At 43.6% G+C, this 22,964-nt stretch overlaps 1 protein-coding gene across 4 annotated transcripts in view; it reads left to right on the plus strand.

Moving 5' to 3' along the window:
• The window catches only part of DPY19L4 (dpy-19 like 4), a 36,122-nt gene extending 19,379 nt beyond the window's left edge, over positions 1-16,743 (plus strand). For all 4 annotated transcript variants that reach the window (XM_065668610.1, XM_065668611.1, XM_065668612.1 and 1 more), the window contains exons 15-19: positions 719-775; positions 3,952-4,034; positions 6,639-6,771; positions 7,190-7,348; positions 11,416-16,743. In XM_065668610.1, coding sequence (XP_065524682.1) covers positions 719-775; positions 3,952-4,034; positions 6,639-6,771; positions 7,190-7,348; positions 11,416-11,580 — 597 coding nt within the window. In that variant the 3' untranslated portion in view covers positions 11,581-16,743. The remainder of the gene's footprint in view (positions 1-718; positions 776-3,951; positions 4,035-6,638; positions 6,772-7,189; positions 7,349-11,415) is intronic.
• The last annotated feature ends 6,221 nt before the right edge of the window (positions 16,744-22,964 follow it).

Below are 22,964 nucleotides of genomic sequence, written 5' to 3' on the forward strand. Positions count from 1 at the left end.
GACAGTATTCTTCCAATAAGGAAGCAGCAATATGTTCATGTACATGGTAAACACATTCTTCTATATACCTTATGCTTTTTGCTATATAGACCTGCTTTTTTACTGTAGTAGATATGTTAATAGCGTATTATCAAGAGAATGCCTTGTCTGCATTCCTTACTGAATGTTTCCTGTACCATGCAAGTTGTTTTCTCCTTTTTGCAAAGCTGAAGAATGAGTTTCTGGGCTTTGCATATTAATATTGTTAATGTGAACGAAAGCATCAACAAGATCAGAGGTTTGAAGTGCTTGTTTCATACCTTTTTCCTTTCTCAGGTTCTCTCACTGCATTAGTATGTTAGGTGTTTGCTTTCTTCTGTGCCCTACATCATGTGCATGTTGCATCATTGTTATTTGAGTAGTAATTGACCTTCCCCAGTATTGATGGGTCAAAGTTGTTGTGGGTCATAGAATCATAGAATAGTTCTAGTTGGAAAGGACCTTAAGGTCATCTAGTTCCACCCCCCCCTGCCATGGGCAGGGGTCAAATAAGTTCTTCCATGCAAATTATGCAAATTCTTGTGTGTGAAGAGTTTTTTGCCTGTTAGAAAACCACAGTTTCACCTGCTGTCACTCAAAGATTTGGCATAAATATGGCTTACTATGTGAGCAGAATCAACAGATAGTCTAAGGTGGGAGAACGATGCATAATCCATTTCTTCTAACGTGTATTTTCTAGGCTCTTATTCTGAGTATGGCAGTTCCCACAATAATTGGATTCAGCTTGTGGAAAGAGGTAAGAAAAGTACCTTTGTTTCTTTTTGTTTTGTATGTAGGCACACTATGAGTCAAAATGATGAGCAAATATAATGAAATATGCTTGGTGAAATGAAATATATATACAAAAGCTGTCATCCCCTGAAAGTATGTTTGGTTTTAGGTTTGGGGTTTTTTAAACAAAACTATTTATATTTTTCAATATGAGTTATTTGACAGTTTAATTTGTTAATGATTGCTTACTGTAATTAAGTGTTTAAATTTAAATGAAGACTTTATTATATGCAGCTATTAGGCTTTGGATATATAAGCTGACTCAACAAAGAAAATACTGCCAAATAAAAACTCAGGATATTGAAAACTGTGTTGCCCCAGTCGTGGTTTTAGTGAGAGGGGGTAAGGTTAGGTGGAAGTAAAATTATGGGAGGCCATATCCGAATAACCTGTTTGAGAAGCTCCCATCAAATTATGATGGAGTTAAATCCTTCATGCAGAGCACTGTGTAGAGCTGTGTGTATACTACATTACAGGGAAGAAAAGCTACAGATGTTTCCATGTTCAAAATAAATACTTAGTCCTTTATTGCAAGTCACAGACACCCTGGGGAGGGGAAGGGTATTTGGAAATTATTTTTTAAACTTCTGTAAGTGCAAATATGTGGAAAATATCCCATAAAGTGTAATGCTCTGCTGCATTGACGTAGCTTCAGAATAGTTTGGATAACTTTGTAGGAATTCAAATACGAAAGCCAGTCTTGACCAACAGTATTGTAACACGTTTTGTAGCATCAATGTTGTTATAAAAACTTTGGTTGCAGTTTAATCTGACTCTTTAGACATTTCTGCCAGAGCAGGAGATATTCTCTTGAAAAAGAGCTACAATTGCTCAAAAGTGTTATGAAATCTATTATAATAGAGGGAACTAGTTAACCAAATAATTCTGAGTTAAGGCTGGGCAGCAAATGGATTGAGAGCAGTCCCAAGGAGAAGGACTTGGGGGTGTTGGCCAGCAAAAAAGTCAATATGAGCTGACAGCGTGTACTTGCAGCCCAGAAAGCCAAATGTGTCCTGGGTTGCATGAAGAGGAGTGTGGCCAACAGGTCCAGGGAGGTGATTCTCCCCTCTACTCTGCTCTTGTGAGACCCCACCTGTAGTCCTTCAGCTCTGGGGCGCCAACAAAAGAGGGACATGGACCTGCTTGAGTGAGTCCAGAGAAGGACTGTGAAGGTGATCAGGGGCTGGAGCACCTCTCTGTCATGGTTTAAGCCCTGCTGGTAACTCAGAACCATGAAGATAAGTTGAGAGAGTTGGGCTTGTTCAGCCTGCAGAAGAGGAGACTCCAGGGAGACATTACTGCAGACTTCCAGTGCCTATAGGAGGCCTACAAGAAATCTGGAGAAGGACTTTTACAAGGGCATGTAGGGATAAGACAAGGGGACATGGCTTTAAGCTGAAAGAGGGGAGACTTAGATTAAGTATTAGGAAGAAATTCTTTACTGTGAGGGGGATGAGACACCGGCACAAGTTTCCCGGAGAAGCTGTGGCTGCCCCATCCCTGGCAGTGTTCAAAGCCAGGTTGGATGGGGCTTGGAGCAGCCTGGTCTAGTGGAAGGTGTCCCTGCCCATGGCAGGGGGTTGGAACTGGATGATCTCTAAGGTCCCTTCCAACCCAACCCATTCTGATTCTGATTAATTTTTAATAAAAGCAGTGTGGGAGTTTGGACTCTAGGGGGCTTCATCTATTGCAGATCCAGCTTTTGCTTTTAAGCAGTGGTGAACACTTTGCTCTCCAGGTTCATAACTCATCCCTGACTTTAAAAACTTTAATTAATAGTAATCGGACAGTGTGAATGCCTTGAGGCTCTTAATCTGTTACCATGGCTATAAATGTCTCAGTGTACAGCTCAGCATCTTTCTGCTTGGCCACCTTCTGACTCAGTCTGACATAGTCACTCACCTAACTAGATTTTTCTAAGAGCTTTGATTGATGAGTGAAGCTGGTTCTCCTTGAGGTGGCAGTGGCGGCTCCTTTTTCTGTCTATTGTTCTGGGGACAGATCAGGTCTATATGTTACAGGACTGCTACAGCTTTCAGCCCTGATACAGACGTATGGCAGCTGTTCTTGTGCTGCCCTAACATGGCTGGTTGTGAACTGCTATCACTTGACAGCTGAATGGTACAGGTAATGGGGTGGAAACCCCTCAGTTAAAAGCAGGCTCCCGCTTCTGACTGTCCTCTCTGGCTGTCCCCAGGTAAGTTGTTCCTTTAGTCTGGCATAATCTGTAAACTTTATCCTTTTCAAAAAGAGCTAGTGTCCTCTAGCTTTCGTTTAGCATTTACAACAGCATGAATGTGCTCCAGCTCCTTGAGGCTGACCAGCTTCTAGCCATACCTTCTTCAAATGTTTATCTGAAATAAGCTAAAGGAGTGGCAAAATCTCACGTCTTAATGAAGGACCTGTTGTTCCTTCACTCCTCAAACCTGACAGGATGGGGAAGCCGTAGTGCAGGCTTGCAATCAGGGCTGGTCTGAAGGAGTTGGCATTCTGCTTGACTTCCCAGAATCCCTTCTTTTCCCAAAATGTTTTTCAAGAGTGTAAACAGAGATGTCCTACTTCCTACAATATACTGTACTTTTCTTCACTGGTTGAAGTAAAAGCCAGAGGAAGGTCTGGGCAGACTACCCACCTAATGCTCTTCTAGGAAATTTCTTTACTCCTGTCCTTCTTGCATAGCATCTTTCTGACAAGTCACAGCAGTCCAACCCCTCCTGCTCGTGCAAGTTTACCATGAGACATTTATCAGCTTCTTGGTTCAGTGCCCTTTTTTGTATGTATTTGTGTTTGAAAACCTGAACTATGATGCATTTAAGACCAGTTAAAGTTGATGGATGTTGTTGTCCTATAGGGTTTTTCTGTTACTGGGTTTTTTTGGTTGGTTGGTTGGTTTGATTATAAGTATTCTAATAAAATAGAGAGAGGTGAGAGCTTGTGTTTAACATACTTATTTTGGAGATGGGCTCCTGCTGTTAGGTAAATATAAACTGTGTTTTGCAAAATACTCAAACAAAAATACCAGTCAGGAGAGAAAGCTCAGATGAAACCCATTTCTGTTGTGTTACTTAAGGACTTAAATAATCTAGAGAGCATCTCATTATATTAACTGTAAGTAACCAAGGATATATATGTTTCCATCAGTTTTTCCCTAGGATAATGACAGAGCTTTCAGAACTACAAGAATTCTATGATCCTGATACAGTAGAACTTATGACATGGATAAAGTAAGTTTGAAGTCCTACATTTCTGGTTTACTGCTTTATATCAGGGTATTTTTATCTCAGCATTTTGTGGAGCTCCCTCTATTAATCTGAGTTTTCCCTTGCCTAAGACATTACACGATATATGGGAAGAGAACTGTGTATCTTAGGTTTGGTATTATTCCTGTGGAAAGAAACAGGAATGTATTTATCATTGATTACAAGAGGAGAAGATCCTGAAACACCCCAGCAAATCATGTTTAATATCACTGCTAGACCTAATTTCGAAATAAAGGTGGACATCTCAGTACCTGGCTCTTTGCATGCTACCTTTTCAGTATTACAAGATTCATGTTGGCTCTCATGATTCATGTGATGCCAACAGGGGGCAGAAACACTGCAGTTCTTGCGTGCATGAGCCAGTAAAATGAAATGCCTGAATGTCACCATTTAGACTTCAGTGAAGATACATACGGTACAACACGTATGATTCAGACTTCCCCTTTGACCAGAAGGCTGGAAGGGTTCTTGCCTGTCTGGCTAGGTAGGGCATGGCAAATACTGAGCTATGTTATATTGTTCATGCTGAACCATATACATAGCTAATACTGAGTCAAGTTACTTTCACAGATTTGTGTTTCTTCTCACCAAAAGTTTCAGAACTGGATTCTGGTCTCATTCAATCTAACTTTGAACTATGTCATTAAGACCTGCACTTCCCTGAAAATGAGATCCCCTGTGTTCAGATAACTTACCTTTAACTGTATTTTTTTATATATATTGTTTTCTGTGTCTATGCAGTCTTTAATGTCAACCTGTTCATCTTCAGAAAAGGAAAGGATGGTACTTGTGGTGTTCCAGCAAGTTTCTTCTTTCTGTTAATAATAGTGTATGTAGTTTGCCACTGCTGTAGCTCTTCACGGCAGCAAATGGAATAATGCCAAGTACCTAATGGCTTTTACGTTAGTCTGCATGCATTATACTTCAAGCACGTAATTGATCATGGTGAATTGCATTGAGATTCACTCAGCTAAGAGCAATTTGACTACCCTTATTTGTAGCAGTTGTTCATATTTTTAATGAAAATAAGGATTTTTCTTAATTATTATTTTTTTAAGGATATACTTAGATATCCATATTGGAATTTTAATCGAATGTCATCGTTACAGTATATTTTCTTAAGTTTTTCTCTCTGATAATATAAACTTATTTTGAATTTTCTCTGCAGGAAATGTTGCCCAAAGTCTGTAATAAAGTGTGACAATGACTGTTTTCTTTCACCAAAGCAGGAATGTGAATAATGAGAAGTTTAAACCAAACCCAAAAAAAGAATTACTGCAGGCATTATTCTGTAGCATGACACTGTTTCTTCATAGATAATGAAATATATGCTCCTAGAGATCAAATGAAAATAATCACAAATCTTTGACTTTCACAGAATCACAGAATCACAGAATCACAGAATCCCAAGGGTTGGAAGGGACCTAAAAAGATCATCTAGTCCAACCCCCCTGCAAGAGCAGGGTAACCTACAGTACATCACACAGGAACTTGTCCAGGCGGGCCTTGAATATCTCCAGTGTAGGAGACTCCACAACCCCCCTGGGCAACCTGTTCCAGTGCTCTGTCACTCTTACAGTAAAGAAGTTCTTCCTGATGTTAACGTGGAACTTCCTATGCTCCAGTTTACACCCATTGCCCCTTGTCCTATCACTGGATATCACTGAAAAAAGCCTAGCTCCATCATCCTGACACCTACCCTTTACATATTTGTAAACATTGATGAGGTCACCCCTCAGTCTCCTCTTCTCCAAGCTAAAGAGACCCAGCTCCCTCAGCCTCTCCTCATAAGGGAGATGTTCCACTCCCTTAATCATCTTTGTGGCTCTGCGCTGGACTCCTTCAAGCAATTCCCTGTCCTTCTTGAATTGAGGGGCCCAGAACTGGACACAATATTCCAGATGCGGCCTCACCAAGGCTGAGTAGAGGGGGAGGAGAACCTCTCTTGACCTACTAACCACTCCCTTTCTAATGCACCCTAAGATGCCATTTGCCTTCTTGGCCACAAGAGCACATTGCTGGCTCATGGTCATCCTCCTATCCACCAGGACCCCCAGGTCCCTTTCCCCTTCACTACTTTCCAGCAGGTCAACCCCCAACCTGTACTGGTACATGGGGTTGTTCTTCCCCAGATGCAAGACTCTACACTTGCCCTTGTTAAATTTCATCAAGATAACATTATGTTTCTATTTCTACTTGCCCTCCCTCTCAAGCCTGTTTTGTCACAAGTCAGCAGCCATTCAGAAGAGCAATAGTATGATATGTTCCAGGGCCGCATCACCATTCTGAATGGTGCTCTGTGGATTGCAGGGAGGGGAGGAGAATGTCCAGCCCTTGCCCCAACAGGAGGAAGTCCTTGCAAACTCCATATTGCTGCAGTTCTGAGCTTTTCCTGGCAAGGAAACTACTATCACTGCAGCATTAACATCAATTGTAATTAGACCCACAATGATATCTTCATGTACTCCAGTTCATACCTTAAGAAGATTCATACAGTGTATAAAATTAAAACCATTTTTTTGAGAAATGCATCCTATATTCAGATGTGTGTTGATGTTGCTTTTGCAGGCGACAGGCTCCCGTGGCTGCTGTGTTTGCAGGCAGCCCACAGTTGATGGGTGTGATTAAGCTTTGTACCGGATGGATGGTGTCAAGCTTGCCTTTGTATAATGATGATGATCTTCTGAAAAGAAATGAAAATGTAAGTATCCAATTCTATTAATGTGGCATCTCACAGGAACTGTCTTCACCCAAATGTAATGAGGAAAATCATCAAATATATTGGAAGGAAGTAAGACATAGAAGTCTAGCAGACAGGGAAGGGAATATCAAGTAGATTATCAGTGCTTCCATCTGGACAGGAACAAATATCAAAATATTGTTTCTGAAGACTTTTCAGGCCACTTGGAGTGTATAAAACGAGAACTTGCCTTCAGCAGAGACAAATACTTCCCATTCAGCTGGCCATTACATCACTTGTTTTGGAGATTTCAAAACCAGACATGTTATAGTTTCATGTGTACATATAATTTACTATTGCAGATAAGTTCTCCTCCTCCCCCAAGTATTTAATTTATCACTGGTTTTGCATTGCATGAATATGTTTTCTTAATTTATAGATTTATCAGATCTATTCAAAGAGGTCAGCAGAGGATATTTATAAGATACTCACATCTTACAAAGCCAATTTTCTGATTATTGAAGATTCAATTTGCAATGAAGTGGGACCTGTAAGAGGATGTAGAGTTAAAGATCTGTTGGACATTGCTAATGGTCATGTAAGTAACAGTAAGAAAAAAAGAATGTTTGAATGCAAAAATAATTAATTTTAAAAGAAATGTTCTTATAAGGCCAATCTTATTTTTCTGGTTGTAATTGACATGTAGAGAAAGACTTATGAATTTTTAAGAGATTAATTAAGTTTTGATTTGTCTGTTTCTTACATACCTGTAACCTTCTCCCATATTATTCTTTAACTGCCCTAATCCCTCCTGATACGTTAGTATGTGTGCTGCTTTAATGCTAATCATTAAATACCATTTAACTATACATAAATATGTAAGACTGTAACACCTGAAGAGGTTATTACAAGAGGAGTAAAGCCCTGCCTTGGAGGACATTCCTTACTAGCTTTGAAGATGAAATTTTAAAATGGATAAACTGAGTTCTTCTAAAACTCTGCCTGGGATGAAGATCATCCTGCCATTCAGTCCAGTGCAGCCTGTTTGGTACTGATGAGATCACAAGTCTGTTTGGTCTTGCAGATAGGTTAGCAGCCCAATAGATAGTTTAAGCCACAGCTGCTGGAAAGATTGTTGGATGAATAAACTGCAGAGTTATGAGTATATACATGAATGCTGCTTCAGTTGCTGAGGAAAATTCAAATTAAAAAAGAGGCTTATAAAAAGTGGAAGCAAGGACAGGTGGCCTGGGTAGAGTACAGGGATGTTGTCTGGGAAGCTAGGGACCAGGTTAGGAAGGCTAAGGCCCAGTTAGAATTAAACTTGGCCAGGGATGTTAAGGATAACAGGAAGGGATTCTACAGGTACGTAGCAAACAAAAAACAGACTAGGGACAACGTAGGCCCCCTGAGGAAGCTCTCGGGAGAACTGGCTACACAGGATTTGGAGAAGGCTGAGGTTCTGAATGACTTCTTCGCCTCGGTCTTCAGTGGCAAAGGCTCCGACCGCACCACTCAAGTGTTGGAAGGCAGACACAGGGACTGTGAGAATGAAGACCTTGGGCCCACTGTAGGAGAGGATCTGGTTCAAGACCGTCTTAAGAACCTGAATGTGCACAAGTCCATGGGACTTGATGAAATCCATCCACGGGTCCTGAAGGAGCTGGCGAATGAAGTTGCTAAGCCACTGGCCATCCTATTTGAAAAATCATGGCAGTCAGGTGAAGTTCCCAACAACTGGAAAAAGGGAAATATAACCCCCATTTTCAAGAAGGGGAAAATGGAAGACCCGGGGAATTACAGACCAGTCAGTCTCACCTCTGTGCCTGGCAAAATCTTGGAGCACAATCTCCTGGAAGGCATGCTAAGGCACATGAAAAACAACAAGGTGCTTGGTGACAGCCAGCATGGCTTCACTGAGGGGAAATCCTGCCTGACCAATTTGGTGGCCTTCTATGATGGGGCTACAGAACTGATGGACAGGGGTAGAGCAGTTGATGTCATCTACCTGGACTTGTGCAAAGCGTTTGACACTGTCCCACATGACATCCTTCTCTCTAAATTGGAGAGACATCAATTTGATGGATGGACCACTCGGTGGATAAAAGAACTGGCTGGATGGCCGCACACAAAGAGTTGTGATCAATGGCTCAATGTCTGTTTGGAGACCAGTAACGAGTGGTGTCCCTCGGGGATCAGCATTGGGACCGGTCTTGTTGAACATCTTTGTGGCTGACATGGACAGTGGGATTGAGTGCGCCCTCAGCAAGTTTGCCAATGACACCAAGCTGTGTGGTCCGGTTGATACGCTGGAGGGAAGGGATGCCATCCAGAGGGACCTTGACACGCTTGTGAGGTGGGCTGATGCCAACCTGATGAAGTTCAACCATGCCAAGTGCAAGGTCCTACACCTGAGTCGGAGCAATCCCAGGCACAGCTACAGACTGGGCAGAGAAGAGATTCAGAGCAGCCCTGCAGAGAAGGATTGGGGGTGCTGGTTGATGAGAAAATGAACATGAGCCGGCTTCAGTGTGTGCTCGCAGCCCAGAAAGCCAACCGTATCCTGGGCTGCATCAAAAGGAGCGTGACCAGCAGGGCGAAGGAGGTGATCCTGCCCCTCTACTCTGCTCTTGTGAGACCTCACCTGGAGTATTGTGTGCAGTTCTGGTGTCCTCAACATAAAAAGGACATGGAACTGCTGGAGCAAGTCCAGAGGAGGCCACGAGGATGATCAGGGGACTGGAGCACCTCCCGTAGGAAGACAGGCTGAGGAAGTTGGGGCTGTTCAGCCTGGAGAAGAGAAGGCTGCGTGGAGACCTCATAGCAGCCTTCCAGTACCTGAAGGGGGCCTATAGGGATGCTGGGGAGGGACTCTTCGTCAGGGACTGTAGTGACAGGACAAGGGGTAACGGGTTAAAACTTACACAGGGGAAGTTTAGATTGGATATAAGGAGGAAGTTCTTTCCTGTTAAGGTGGTGAGGCACTGGAATGGGTTGCCCAGGGAGGTTGTGAGTGCTCCATCCCTGGCGGTGTTCAAGGCCAGGTTGGATGAAGCCTTGGGTGAGATGGTTTAGTGTGAGGTGTCCCTGCCTATGGCAGGGTGGTTGGAACTTGATGATCTTAAGGTCCTTTCCAACCCTAACTATTCTATGATTCTATGTGCTGTGTCTGTTCTGAATGCTGACAGTGCTGCTCTTGCTGCTGAAGTAGTGAATGAGATGGGATTTATAGAGTGATCTCGTTGCCACTTGTTCTTCTGCTTCCTGTGAATCCAGCTGAAGTTTTGCCTTTACAAAGGCAGGAGTGGCCCTTAACTCACTTAGGGTTTGGTTGCTTATTCTCAGGTCAGCAGGAGAGAGGGAGTCATCAGTTGCTTCTAACATCAAAAGACAGTATCCAATGCAAGGAGTCTATCTTTGATAAATGCCACACACAGCGCTGACAGTACACATAAATTGTTAGAATTTTTGTGTAATGAGGATCGTCAATGTGACAAAAGGTTATCCTATCTGTAGTGGAGAGACAAAGAAAGGGAAAATAAGGTTCACTATGAGAGTTTAATTTCCAACAGGAATAAAGTTGTGGGGTTTTTGATTGTTCATTTTGTTTTGTTTGTGGGGTTTGTTTTTTTGTGGAATTTGTTGGTTGTTTGGTTGTTGGGTTTCTGTGGGGGGAGAGTGGGGGTCAGAAAGTTGATATAGCTTGTTCCTGACAGTTGGCAGTGTGCTGTCTCAGAAGCTTTAAAACAAAACTCTCAGTTTGCTTGCTAACAAAAATTGTTTAAGTTCTGTTGAAAGATAATCAAGGCTTTCCAAACAGGTAGAGGCTAGGGCATATGTAGTTGGAGACAGCAGCATTTACTTATTCCCAAAGTAAGTGAAACAGTGGGCATGCTGTTATGCTGTTGACAGGTTCTGTTTTCCAAATTGCTGTGTTTAAAGAGGTAAGTATTACTTTCTAGCTTGGACAAAATCCTATAATCCTAGTCTGGTATCTTGCTTCTGATACTGGCTGAGAGCATATGATTATTGATAGACAGATGTTTTCTAATAGTCTGTTGCTGAAGGATTGTAGCTCGTAGGACATATCTTTGCATTTGGTAGCTGCGGATAGATTTTTCTCCATTGATTTGTCCTACTAGCTTTTCTTAAACCCATGTAAATTTGTGCCATCAGAATGAGTAGCAAAGGGATTTCTTTAAGAATATTGGATAGTAGATACTAAAGTGCACAAGCACTTTACTTCCAAGTCAATTGGTTGGAATTTATAGGGTGATACATGTGTGTGTCTTCAGGCTTTATTAGGTATGTCAAACTTCCTTGGCCTGGAAAGCATCACTCAGGGTTTCCTACCCTATACAGGTGGTATGCTATGTGCAAGTCAGGTTTGACACACTGGGTGAACAGGGGATGTGGATAATTTCCGCTGCCTTTGTTCTTTATTGTATGAATAAAGTTCATGTCTGCTACCCTGCAAAGATATTAATTCACAAAGGCTGGTTTAGATGGTTAAATTATTGAGGAATATGTTTTCATCATACAGCATGGAAATTAAATGTTTATCATAAATGAAATTTACAGAATACAGGAGCAAATTAAATGTATAGAGTTATGTTCTGTAGCCACTTATCTTCACTATTTTAATTAGATCTTCTTTTCTGGCAGGTGGTTTGCGAGGAAGGCGACAGCTATGCCGACTCAAAATATGGACGATTTTGTCATGAAATCAAAATGAACTATTCTCCATATGTTAATTATTTTACTCGAGTGTACTGGAATAGATCCTACTTTGTATATAAAATCAACACTGTGATATCCTTCCAGTCATGAAAAAGCATGCAGGCTTCTTTCTGAGGATTGATTGTGAATGGAATGCAGTTGGAAGAGTACCTTTTGATCAAGGGAGTTACTTTTGCAGATACATGTGCGTATATGCAGTGTATTGACAACTTTATTTTACCAAACTGGAATTCTTTGAACTGCAGATCAGCAGACACAGAGATCCATCCTTGAAGGAAACGGGAAAACTTGTCAATTTTGCGGTCTCTACAAAGTGTGACAGTCTTCCAGGTTTTTGCATTTTTCTTTGCATTATAAATCATCTTCATGCCAATGAGATTTCTAACTTTAGTGTTAGAGAGCTGATGTGGATAGACTTCAGTAAATGCAGAAAAGTTATTTAAAGAGCTCATTTAAGACGTACAGCTTTTATTTTCTAGTAAGAAAGCAGTCGGTATCCTGAGTCTTTTCAAGTAAGTGTTTGGGGCTTTTTTTTTCCTTTAATTCTTCCACTGTAAGCATTTCTGTGTTTATCACACACATTCATGCATTGTATGTGTAGCTGTAGCATTTGTATAAATATAATAAGGAAGATTTTATTTAAACTGTACTTCCTTAGATTAAGGCACTGATCTCTACATTGTTAGAGACATGTAGAAGACATGGTGGAAGTGCTTGGACTTATACCTAGCAATAGGAGTTGACCAGGTCAGATATTCAGTATGGAAAGAACTTGTCTTCAGGATTTTTCCATGCTTAAGTGTGTATGTGTGTATGCATATGTGTGTCTCAGCAGCTATAAGAATTGGCCAGTATAGAACAGTATGCCATACTTGCTTTTAGACAAGTGTAGCAGGAGAGCTAGGTTTGCTACTGAGACTTCTGCATTTCTGTTTCACCCCCTCTGCTTGCGTGCTGGTACCTCTGTGTGTGTGTGTGTGTGTATGTGTGTAGGGATAGGTGATACTCATTTCATTCAAGTTATTATGTTATAGCTACATAAGATATTGCCATAACTATAATTTAAAACACTATAATCACCACCATTAATGCATAATGGTACAGTTTTACATAGCTATTTTTGTACCAATTATGCAACTACACTGAGATCTTTTAAAATTTGGGAAGGTACTCTGCAGTCTTGCTTCCCTCTTATATGACTCCCTTTGCATCTACAACTGTTTTTCTTAACATATTATGTGTTCATCATGTTTCTTGCTGGCTGATACGCTTTCAAGAGAAAATGATGCTTTAATTACAACTCTGGGCCTAATCCTGGTGTTGTAAGTGGAAAATCCAGTAAAAGGTAACAGTAGCTTTGCTTACATAGGTGTAGCTGGACAAAAAGCTAGGACATAAGTTTTGGAAGAGGTTATTCACCTACTAGGAGTTACCTGCAGTTATGGATTCATGTAACACCTGGCCCAGAGACCAGTCTGTCAGTCATGTGGAATGTTTCTTTGGAGCCCAGATGTCTGTAGTGAAGGGTCTGGCACAATAGGATGAACCTTCAACTGAACAATCTGCAAACCATTCTGCAAAGGAAAGCTGCAAAACTATCCTTGCCACACTTGTTGGTGAAATGCAAATTCAGAGATTTTAACTCTGAAATTATTAGGAACTGGAGCATGTTGGCGATGTGGGTGATTCTTTTCTGCTCTATTCGGATGCATTTGCTTACTTTACACTAACAGGTAGTGCTGAGATGTTTTAAAACCTGTTATCACTGTTGGAGTGATTTAAAAGAAAAAGCTTTATTGTTATCAAAGTCAACATGTCTGTAATCTATTTTCTACATTCAGTTATATTTTTAGGCCTCTGAGTCTTGACAAGATGTTAAATTATGTATTTTATTGGAAACCAATGTTCAGATAAATCCACAGAATGTACTGGGATAGTCATTGAGAGAGACCTTCATCAGTATGACTGAGCTACAAATTAAAAGTGAATATCCTTTCTCGGGATGCAGTTGTGTTGAGGGCAGTGTGTATGTGTGTCTCTGGCCAAATGCAGTCTGCATTTATTTGCTTACACACGAGTGCGTATCTTTTACTGAACTGGACTTTCCAATTACCATATAAGAACAGAGGTATGGCAGGCCTCCAGGAGCCTTCTATGTGCTAGTACAGAAGTAGATGTAATATTTGGAAGTAAGATCAGCGTTCCTTATACAATTTAAATTTGTTTGAATCGCTGTTACATGTCTGTGTGTCAGTCACTCGCACACCTGAAGTTAATCATTCATGAGTATCATTTCATAACAGCAACAAGGCATTCTAGGTAGCAAACTTCAGGGTTACAACTGCTCTTGGGTGGATGAAGTCGCACAGCTTACGGCTTCGTGCCTTAGACTGCCATGCCAAGACGCAATATTTAACTATCCTTGACTGCCTGTTGCTTTTTACTGTAGTACTGTATGTATGTGTTACCCCACATAGTTTGACTGCTTACACGTTAAGAGAAAACCCACAAAAGAGGCCATCTGTACTTCTGAAGAAAACTGCCTTGTAGCGTGTTGGCCTTTCTACATGTTTAAACAAACATGTTGAACTTTATTTGAACTGTGACATAGTTTAGTTGTTAGTTTTGTCATAGTTTTTAAGATGTATTCTTGATACTTCAATTGATTCTGCTTTAGGAGAATCATTTAAGATTTTTACCTTGCTTTTTATATTAGAGAAAATTGTACTGCAGCACAGTTGGCACAGCAACCTTAAATAACAGGATGAACCATTTATGTGGTGGAAATACTGCTGTTGTTCCAGTAAAAAGGGCATCATTTGTAAAATGAGTGACTGGAAGAATCATATCTTACCAAGAAAGATGAGCCTGAATTTCATATCCAGCTATTGATTAGCAAAAGTTTTATTGTCTATTTTAATTTCCACCTTCTGTGAAAAATAAGCAGTAATTTTCATTATAATCCTCAGACAAGAACAGAGCATAATTACATCAGACTAGTACACAACCTGAGCTTGGTTTTCAGCCAGGTCTCAGGTTTAACTCCCTGAAAGGGCTGGGGGAACATTTTACAAGTTTTGATCTGTTTTGCTGTAGATGTTGCAATTCAGTTGAAACATGTGCCTTGCAAGTCTCTATTAAACAAACAGAAAACTCCATTGGTGTTTCTTGTTGTGAAGATTGCTGGTTTTGTTTTGATTGATTGTTTTTCTAAATCCCTGTCCCTCTGATTTCTAAAGCTTCCATTGTGTTTTAATACCCCAGTCTCTGAGGATGCTCCTGTAGTAAGAGGTGCAGCTGGGATGTATGCCAGCCATCTAACAGCTGATGTAAGAATTTGCATAGCAATTTGTTTTGCTGTTTTGCTGGCTTATTTCCTCTTTCACGTTTCCAGTTTCTGATATGCTTGATCTTAGTAAAGGCAGAAAGATTACCTTGAAAAAATAAAGTGAGTATAGTATTTTCAGGCACTCACCTGTTACAATTACAGCTGTGGGTTAAAGTTTAATCGAGCCACAGCTAAACTGTAGTGTAGTTCTGTCTTAATCTTAAAAAAAAAAAAATATCTCTTTCGCTTCCTGAATTACCACATACTTGATTTCAGTTGATAGATTTGCCAGGAGGTGTTTGAGACTGAGTAAAGGCATTTCAGAAGCTTCTTATAGAATCATAGAATAGTTAGGGTTGGAAAGGACCTCAAGATCATCTAGTTCCAACCCCCCTGCCATAGGCAGGGACACCTCACACTAAACCATCCCACACAAGGCTTCATCCACCCTGGCCTTGAACACTGCCAGGGATGGAGCACTCACAACCCCCCTGGGCAACGGATTCCAGTGTCTCACCACCCTAACAGGAATCTAAACTTCCCCTGTTTAAATTTTACCCATTAGTCCTTGTCCTGTCACTACAGTCCCTGATGAAGAGTCCCTCCCCAGCATCTCTATAGGCCCCTTTCAGGTACTGGAAGGCTGCTATGAGGTCTCCACGCAAAAAATACTGCTTTTATTTCTTCCAAAGTAAATGGAATAGAGTTTAATACACTACAATCTTAAATGCAATTTCCATTGAGAAGGGATAAGTAAGAGATGAACAAATAAGGAAGAAAGAAGGCCAAAAGGTTTAACAGGCACTGAAAATTCTTCAAACTATTTGCTCTGTGGCATTACTGGTTACTGAAAGGTAGAAAGTTAGGGACCAAATCTTGTTCTTACCACCTTATTTTTACTAAGTCATCTGCAAATGTCCAAATCTTATGATCCTTCATGAGCTTTCCCATGCAATTCACGTGACTAGGAGCTGTGCAGGCAGGTTGTAGGGATTGTAAGCTGTCATTGAAACGCTTCTTATGACTGCTGTAACTTGTATAACCAATCCTTTAACCAAAAATCTAACAGGAGAAAGTGTAGGCTGTTTGTGTGGGTGCGTGGGCATGTGTGTTTTATTTCCATTTAGAGATGTCTGGTTTGCTCTTGTGTTTGGAGATGTAATGAGTGACTTCTGTTTTGCTAATTGGTGGTTGAACCCATGAATCTCCTAAATATGGACTGACAGGTGGACTCTATAGAGTACTGTGGTATTAGAGATGAAAGAAAAGCTGAGTTGATTCCAACACAAGCAATATTTTATGTGAAATAATACCTCAACATAAATCTGTATAATCATGCCTTTAGTACTCTTAAAAACCTTAAAAAAGTGGTAATTCTAAAACATACAGTGTGTGTTATTTTAGTAATCATTCCTACACCATCAGTACAGCTAAAAGAAAATACCACCTTTCTGTTGCTGCACTCTTACTCTGGCAGATGCAGAGCTAGTGATGCCTAAAGATCTTCTGAACTCTTTGGTACCTCAGCTAGATGTTTAAATGTGTAGTTAATCTGGCAATGTTTTTGACTTCAGCACAGCTAAATGTATGTAATTCTGCCTTTCAAGTGATGTTTAAGGTTACGTGTTGATTTGATGGAAAAGAGGTGGGTGCTTAATGCCTTCAAACTTTGTTACTTAGTAATGCAGAAGAATTTCTGGTGGTGCTTTACTTGTTAACAATGATGTTTAGAAGTAGTGTATATGGCATATGGACATATCTATGTGCAGCTATTTAATAACAACTCTAAGGAATCTAATTCCTTTTATCTTATTTGTTGTCTTGGACAGGTTTTTATCTAAATAATGTATACATAGTAAATATTTTTCTCTTGTGACAGCTTTTTTTCTGTAAAAAAAAGTAATAAAAGCCAAGTGCAGAAAGTATGGATTGTTTGGGACACAAACTGGTTTCTTCTTTCATTTGAGAAGTCTGATAGCCTTTCACGAAACCATGTAGTTCATAATGAATTAACCTCCTTCCTCTGCTGCGGTAATGAAGTGATTTTTGTATTCTATTGTATGATTTGTATATGCAATTTTCAGTCAAGTGAAGACTGGACAGCATGGCTCAGATACGTTTCTTGGTGGGGCAGCATCAATACTCTTGCAGATGTCAAGGTATAGCAGCATGCGTCCATATGTCATGCTGGCTGTGATGACCTCTTGAGACACACTGGCATGAGAATGCGCAGCAAAACATGAGGTGCTTCGTATGGAACTATTGAACTCTGCTTTCTTCCTCAAGATCGTCCCCACAGCAAGCATGTCACCTGGAAATAAATTGCTATGCAGCATCAAGTGCTTATTCATTTTATTTTATTTTTTAATCAACTAATGTACCATCTATTTTGACTTTTTACAGGTTATTATTGCATGCATTGGAGCTTTCTATCATTTTGCTACTTTGTTGTAATTTACCATGTACTGATATGAAAACCTTGAGATTATTTTAAATTCTGAAGATGGTAGAAATACCCTATGAAGTGCTTCTCCAAAAATCAGTCATATGACACCTAAAAAAATGTGTCTTTATATCTTTAATTCATCATGGTTCTGAGTTTGACCATTCATCAGTCTGCTTTGTTTTAGTCCAGCCAAGAAATGCACTGATGTTGAAGTATCCAAGTTTATCCATTAATTCTTCCAGCACCTGGGCTCTCTGATTGTCTGAAAGGGAGATGGAGCTTCCTGGCACCATGAAATACGTGTTGATGTTTGGGTGCTCTTCCATGTCTTTATCCAAAACTGAGACCGTGGTTACCTGCTGTGAAATACAGAATATCCTATTATGTGTAATAGAATTTTATATTTATATTTGGATATAAATATAAATAAATATATCCAAATTTATATTTGGATATAAATAGGTGTGTATAAAAAATGTGTATTTTATGTCTGTGTGTATCACTGTATGAAATACATATTTTGATTATGACCAGTGATTGAAGGTGTCAGGTAAAATTACTGTTGTTTTGGAGACTTTCTCCCCCAAATGGTAGCTCTGTAGTCTGTTTCCAGGACATAGTTTCCCATATTTTCCAAGTTTTGCTATGAAGCAGACCAGCACACTTCAATTCCTTTATGCTTTCAGATTGCTTACATAGCAAATGTGGTAGACGTTTTTTAATAGTAATCAGATGAGATGCATTTCATTATGAATTAAATTGCACATAGAGAATACACAGTCTAGAATAGTATCTATTCTATAGACCTATATAATAGGTCTATTCAGTAGGTCAGAACACCACCAGCAGTATATACCTTTAATTTCAAGAGTTCTGAGCAGCCTTTCCAATGTCTTGGAGTTTCTTCTTGTTTCAAAGACATAACTGTAACATCTGCCGGTAAGCCGTGACTCCTGATGGTATTATAGTGACTGGTTATAGCAAAACCAAAACTGCATTAAAATGGACTTTCTACTAACTGTTGCAATAAATACTAGCAGATTCTGTAAGATCATAGAATCATAGGATGGTTGGGACTAAAATATGAATGGCCCTAAGCCATTCTTCCCTCTGAAGAAAGCTGAGCAAGGAAGGGCAAGAATGCAGCTGGCTTCTTGACTGCATCGTGTTGTGCTGTCTGTGAGACCCAGAGCAGGAAGCTGGAGTCTCGCTGGAGTGAGGGCTGGGTGCTGGAAAGAGCACAAACAGTTTCCTTGGTTGATCTGACTTCAGCTGAACAATGATAGACATCACTGCTGCAGAAGTGATCCACCTGTTTATGCAGTTTTAGAAAGGTACAGTAAAATCAAGCCTTGTTTTTGTATCATAATGCAAACATGTCAGAAGCACTAACAGTACTTCACATCTATTTCGGCATTATGGACATCTGCATAAATGCTGCTGCTTTTTTTTCTCCTCCCAGTTGGCCCACTTTATGGTGATCCAATCTGTAGTCTGAACTGCTGGTTGTATTCTAGGGGCTTGTCACAGCTGCAGGAGGTGCTGAGGAAGGCTGTCAGGCTTGCTGGTAGTTCAACCTCAGAATAGCAATTCTTAGATTTAGTGGTTGCCATTCAGAGTCTTCAGTTCACCGGATAAGGTTTGCTGGAGAATGATAGAATCACAGAATGGTTTGGGTTGGAAGGGGCCTTAAAGCTCATCCAGTTCAACCCCCCTGCCATGGTCGCAGCCGTCTTCCACTAGACCAGGTTGCTCCAAGCCCCATCCAACCTGGCCTTAAACACTGCAAGGGATGGGGCAGCCACAGCTTCTCTGGGCACCCTGTGCCAGTGCCTCAGCACCCTCACAGGGAAGAATTTTTTCCTAATATTTAATCTAAATCTCCCCTCCTTCAGGTTAAAGCCATTCCCTTTGGCCTGTCACTAGCTGCTCTTACAAAATGTCCCTCTCCAGATTTCTTATAGGCCCCCTTTAGACACTGGAGCTGCTCTAAGGTCTTCCTGGAGCCTTCTCCAGTCTGAACAAGCCCCACTCTCTCAGCCTGTCCTGTTTTAAGACAAGTTTTGATCAGACTAAGACACAGCACAACCTACCCACTTCTGCAGTGTGTTGTGTCCTGCAGGCCTTACACAAACTCTCAACAAGCAAACTAATCCTAGAACTGGATGATCTGAGTGGTTTGGATGCCAACCCAAACCATTCTATGATCCTGTGATTCTAAACTGTGTTTCTGTTTGGGTGGTGGGGCTGGCTCATTCAAGCGTCACGAGTTAATGAGCTTCAGAGTACCTCTGTGAGGCAGGGAATTGCATTTTATTTTTATGTAGGGCATGAAGAGCAAAGATAACACACTCAAAAGCTTGCTACCAAGCTTTGGTGGGGACCATAGATGGATCCTGATGGTTACTTTCCTGCCGTTACCGGTAAACCATTCCTTAAAAATTTGTGGGTAAAAATAAAGGCTGGCAGCTTGTAACTGCAAAGTGACCTCCCAGCAATCCCTTCTCCTTGTGATCCCCCCAGGAACAGAGGTGCAGATCTAGCAGCTGGTCGTCACCTTTGACTGTTGCCTGTAATGTTTGACTAAAGCTGATTGAAATGGTTTCTGGCTGTCTTCAACAAAGCTTCACTTCCAGCCGCGGTATGTTCCTAGTGCACTTACACAGCTGGCAACAAACACCGCGCCTGCCTAACACCATTCCAGGAAAACTAGCAAACCTGCGTCCAAAACAGCAAAAGAGGGGGTTTTAATGGACAAATACCCCGTTTGACCAGCTGGATGCAGAGGCTCAGCAAAAGGCTCTTGCCTGTTACCATCACTATGTGAAGGGAGATGGTGGTGTTCTAGTTTACCAGGAAGAAGGGAAGCTACTGCTGGGACTTCTGCTTGGAGCGATGAGAAAATGAGTACTGTTTGGTTTGGCAACTAGTGGGGAGGGATTGGCACCGGGGTAGTCTGGTTTGGATTCATGCTTCTGTAGAACAGTGTATGACCAGTGCAATGACTCCCGTATCCAGGCTGGTTTATGCATGTTTAGCAGGTTTGATGTCTTTGCCCAGTTCAGAAGGGCCATGTCAGTATTGCTGCCAAGAACAGCACACACTATTCTATTTCCAAAACAATTTCACCCAAAGACTGCAATTTTAAACGTGACAGTTAGTGCTATTTCATGTTGTATGTTGGAACATCTTGTTCTTCCCCCTTCTGCCAAAACTGCATCTTCCCTGAAGGAGCAGGAGCCTGCATATGCGCTCCAGAGAGGCCATGCTTCGATGACAAGCCCAGCTCCCATCAGAAAAATGTGTCTGCTGGGTTACAACTGTTTCTCCACCATTCAAGTATCCCAAGGCTCTCTCTGCTTTCTGCAATAGTGGCTTTTCTGCTGTTTCAACTACTGGTTGCTCTTGTAGCTTGGCTGGGGGCTTTCATCCGTGCTCAGGAGAGCAGGAGGTTGCCCCTATTTCCTGGAGTCCCCCATACCAGGGTGCACAGCTCCTGCTCCTGTGGCCACCTCTCTTGCTGGAGAGCAGGAGTGTCTGGGCAGCAGGGGAATCACAGAATCACAGGATGGTTTGAGTTGGAACGGACCTTAAAGCTCATCCAATTCCAACCCCCTGCCAGGGGCAGGGACACCTTCACTAGACCAGGTTGCTCCAAGCCCCGTTTGACCTGACCTTGAACACTGCCAGGGATGGGGCAGCCACAGCTTCTCCAGGCAACCTGTGCCAGTGCCTCAGCACCCTCATAGTAAAGAATATCTTCCTAATGTCTAATTTAAATCTACTCACTTTTAGTTAAAGCTGTTCCCCCTTGTCCTGTCACTGTCTGTCTTTGTAAAAGGTAGCTCTCCAGATTTCTTGTCAGCTTCTTTACACAGTGGAAGGCTGCTCAAAGGTCTCCCCAGAGCTTTCCCTCCAGGCTGAGCAAGCCCAACTCGCAGCCTGTCTTCAGAGTAGAGGCGCTCCAACCCTCTGGTTATCTTCATAGTCTTCCTCTGGACCTGCTCAAGCAGGTCCATGTTCCTCTTGTGTTTGTGCCCCAGAGCTGGACGCAGTACTGCAGATGGGTTCTCACTAGAACAAAGCAGAGTGGGAGAATCACTGTTGGCCACTCTCCTTTTGACTGGGAGGTTACAGTTGGCTTTCTGGGCTGCAGGCACACACTGCTGGCTCATGCTGAGCTTCTCCCCAACCAACACATCAAAGTCCTTCTCCTCAGGGCTGCTCTCAATCCGTTTTCCACCCAGCCTGTGTTTGTGCTTGGGATTGCCCCGACCCACGTGCGGGACCTTGCACTTTGCGTTGTTGTACTTCATGAGGTTGGCGTTGGCCCGCCTCTCCAACCTGTCAAGGTCCCTCTGGAGGCATCCCTTCCCTCCAGCGTACCAACCGACCCACACAGCTTAGTGTCATCTGCAGACGTGCTCAGGGCACACTCAATCCCACCGCCCGTGCCGCTGACCAAGATGCTGGGCAGCGCCAGTCCCAATAAATAGAAAACGCGGACTCCGAAATGGAGCAGACGGGCTTTCCCCGGGACTGCCGTTCACGGCGCCACGAGCGGGGTGGTCCCTCCCCGTCCCCGTCCCCGCCTATGGCTCTGCCCGGCCATGGGGCGGGACGGGTTCACATGTGCGTGCGGCGGGGCCGCGGCTCAGTGCGCTCCGCGGGGTGCTCTGCTCCGCACCGCACAGCTCCGCGGGATGGGCCGGGGCGGCTGCGGGCCGCTTCCGGTCCTACGGCTGCTGCTGCCGCTGCTGCCGGTGCTGTGCGGGGCGGCGGGGCTGGGGCGCGGCTGCGCTCCCCGGCTGCTCCGCTTCTCCGGGCAGGTGTCAGAGAACAGCCCGGCAGGGACGCGGGTGCGGGGCTTGCGGGTGCCGCTGCGGCAGCTGCTGGGCCCCGGGGAGCCCGCCGGGGACTGGGCGCTGCAGGGCGGCGGAGCCTCCCGCTTCTTCCTGCAGCGGCGGGCGGGCGGCGGGCGGGGGCTGCTGCTGCTCCGCACGGCCGAGCGCCTGGACCGGGAGGCGCAGCCCGAGTACGCGCTCCGGCTGCGGCGGCGGGCGGGACGGTGCCCGCGGCAGGCGCTGCTGCGGGTCCGGATCCTGGACCGCAACGACCACCGGCCGCGCCTGCCGCCGGCGCGGCCGCGGGAGGTGGAGGAGCTGGCCCCGCTGCGCACGGAGGTGGCCCGGCTCCGCGCCTCCGACGGCGACGAAGGCGCCAACGCGCGTCTCACGTACGGGCCGTGGCCGCCGGGCGCCGGCAGCCGCCGGCTCTTCGTGGTGCCCCGCAGCGGGCAGGTGCTGACCGTGGGCTCGCTGCTGGGGCTGCGCCGCCTGCGCCTTTGCGTCGCGGCTCACGACCACGGCCGCCCGCGGCCGCTGCGCAGCCCCGCGCGGTGCCTGCGCCTCGCCGTGCGCGGCCGGCGGGCGGAGGGCGGCGGCGCGAAGCGGCGGGGGGCGCGTTCGCTGCCTCCGCCCGAGCGGCCGCCGGGACCCGGCTCTCGGCGCTACACGGCCCGGCTGCCCCTCGGGGCGCGGGTGGGCGACACCGTCTTCACCGTCCCGCCGAGCCGCGACCGCGCGGCGGGCGCCTGGTTCGAGCTGGCTTCGCCCGGCGCAACCCCCGTGGCGGTCGACAGGGCGTCGGGGCGGCTCTACCTGCGGCGGGAGCTGCGAGCCGGCGGCAGGGCGGAGGTGC

The sequence above is a fragment of the Lathamus discolor genome, chromosome 2 (assembly GCF_037157495.1).
Source record: "Lathamus discolor isolate bLatDis1 chromosome 2, bLatDis1.hap1, whole genome shotgun sequence".
NCBI lineage: Eukaryota > Metazoa > Chordata > Aves > Psittaciformes > Psittacidae > Lathamus > Lathamus discolor.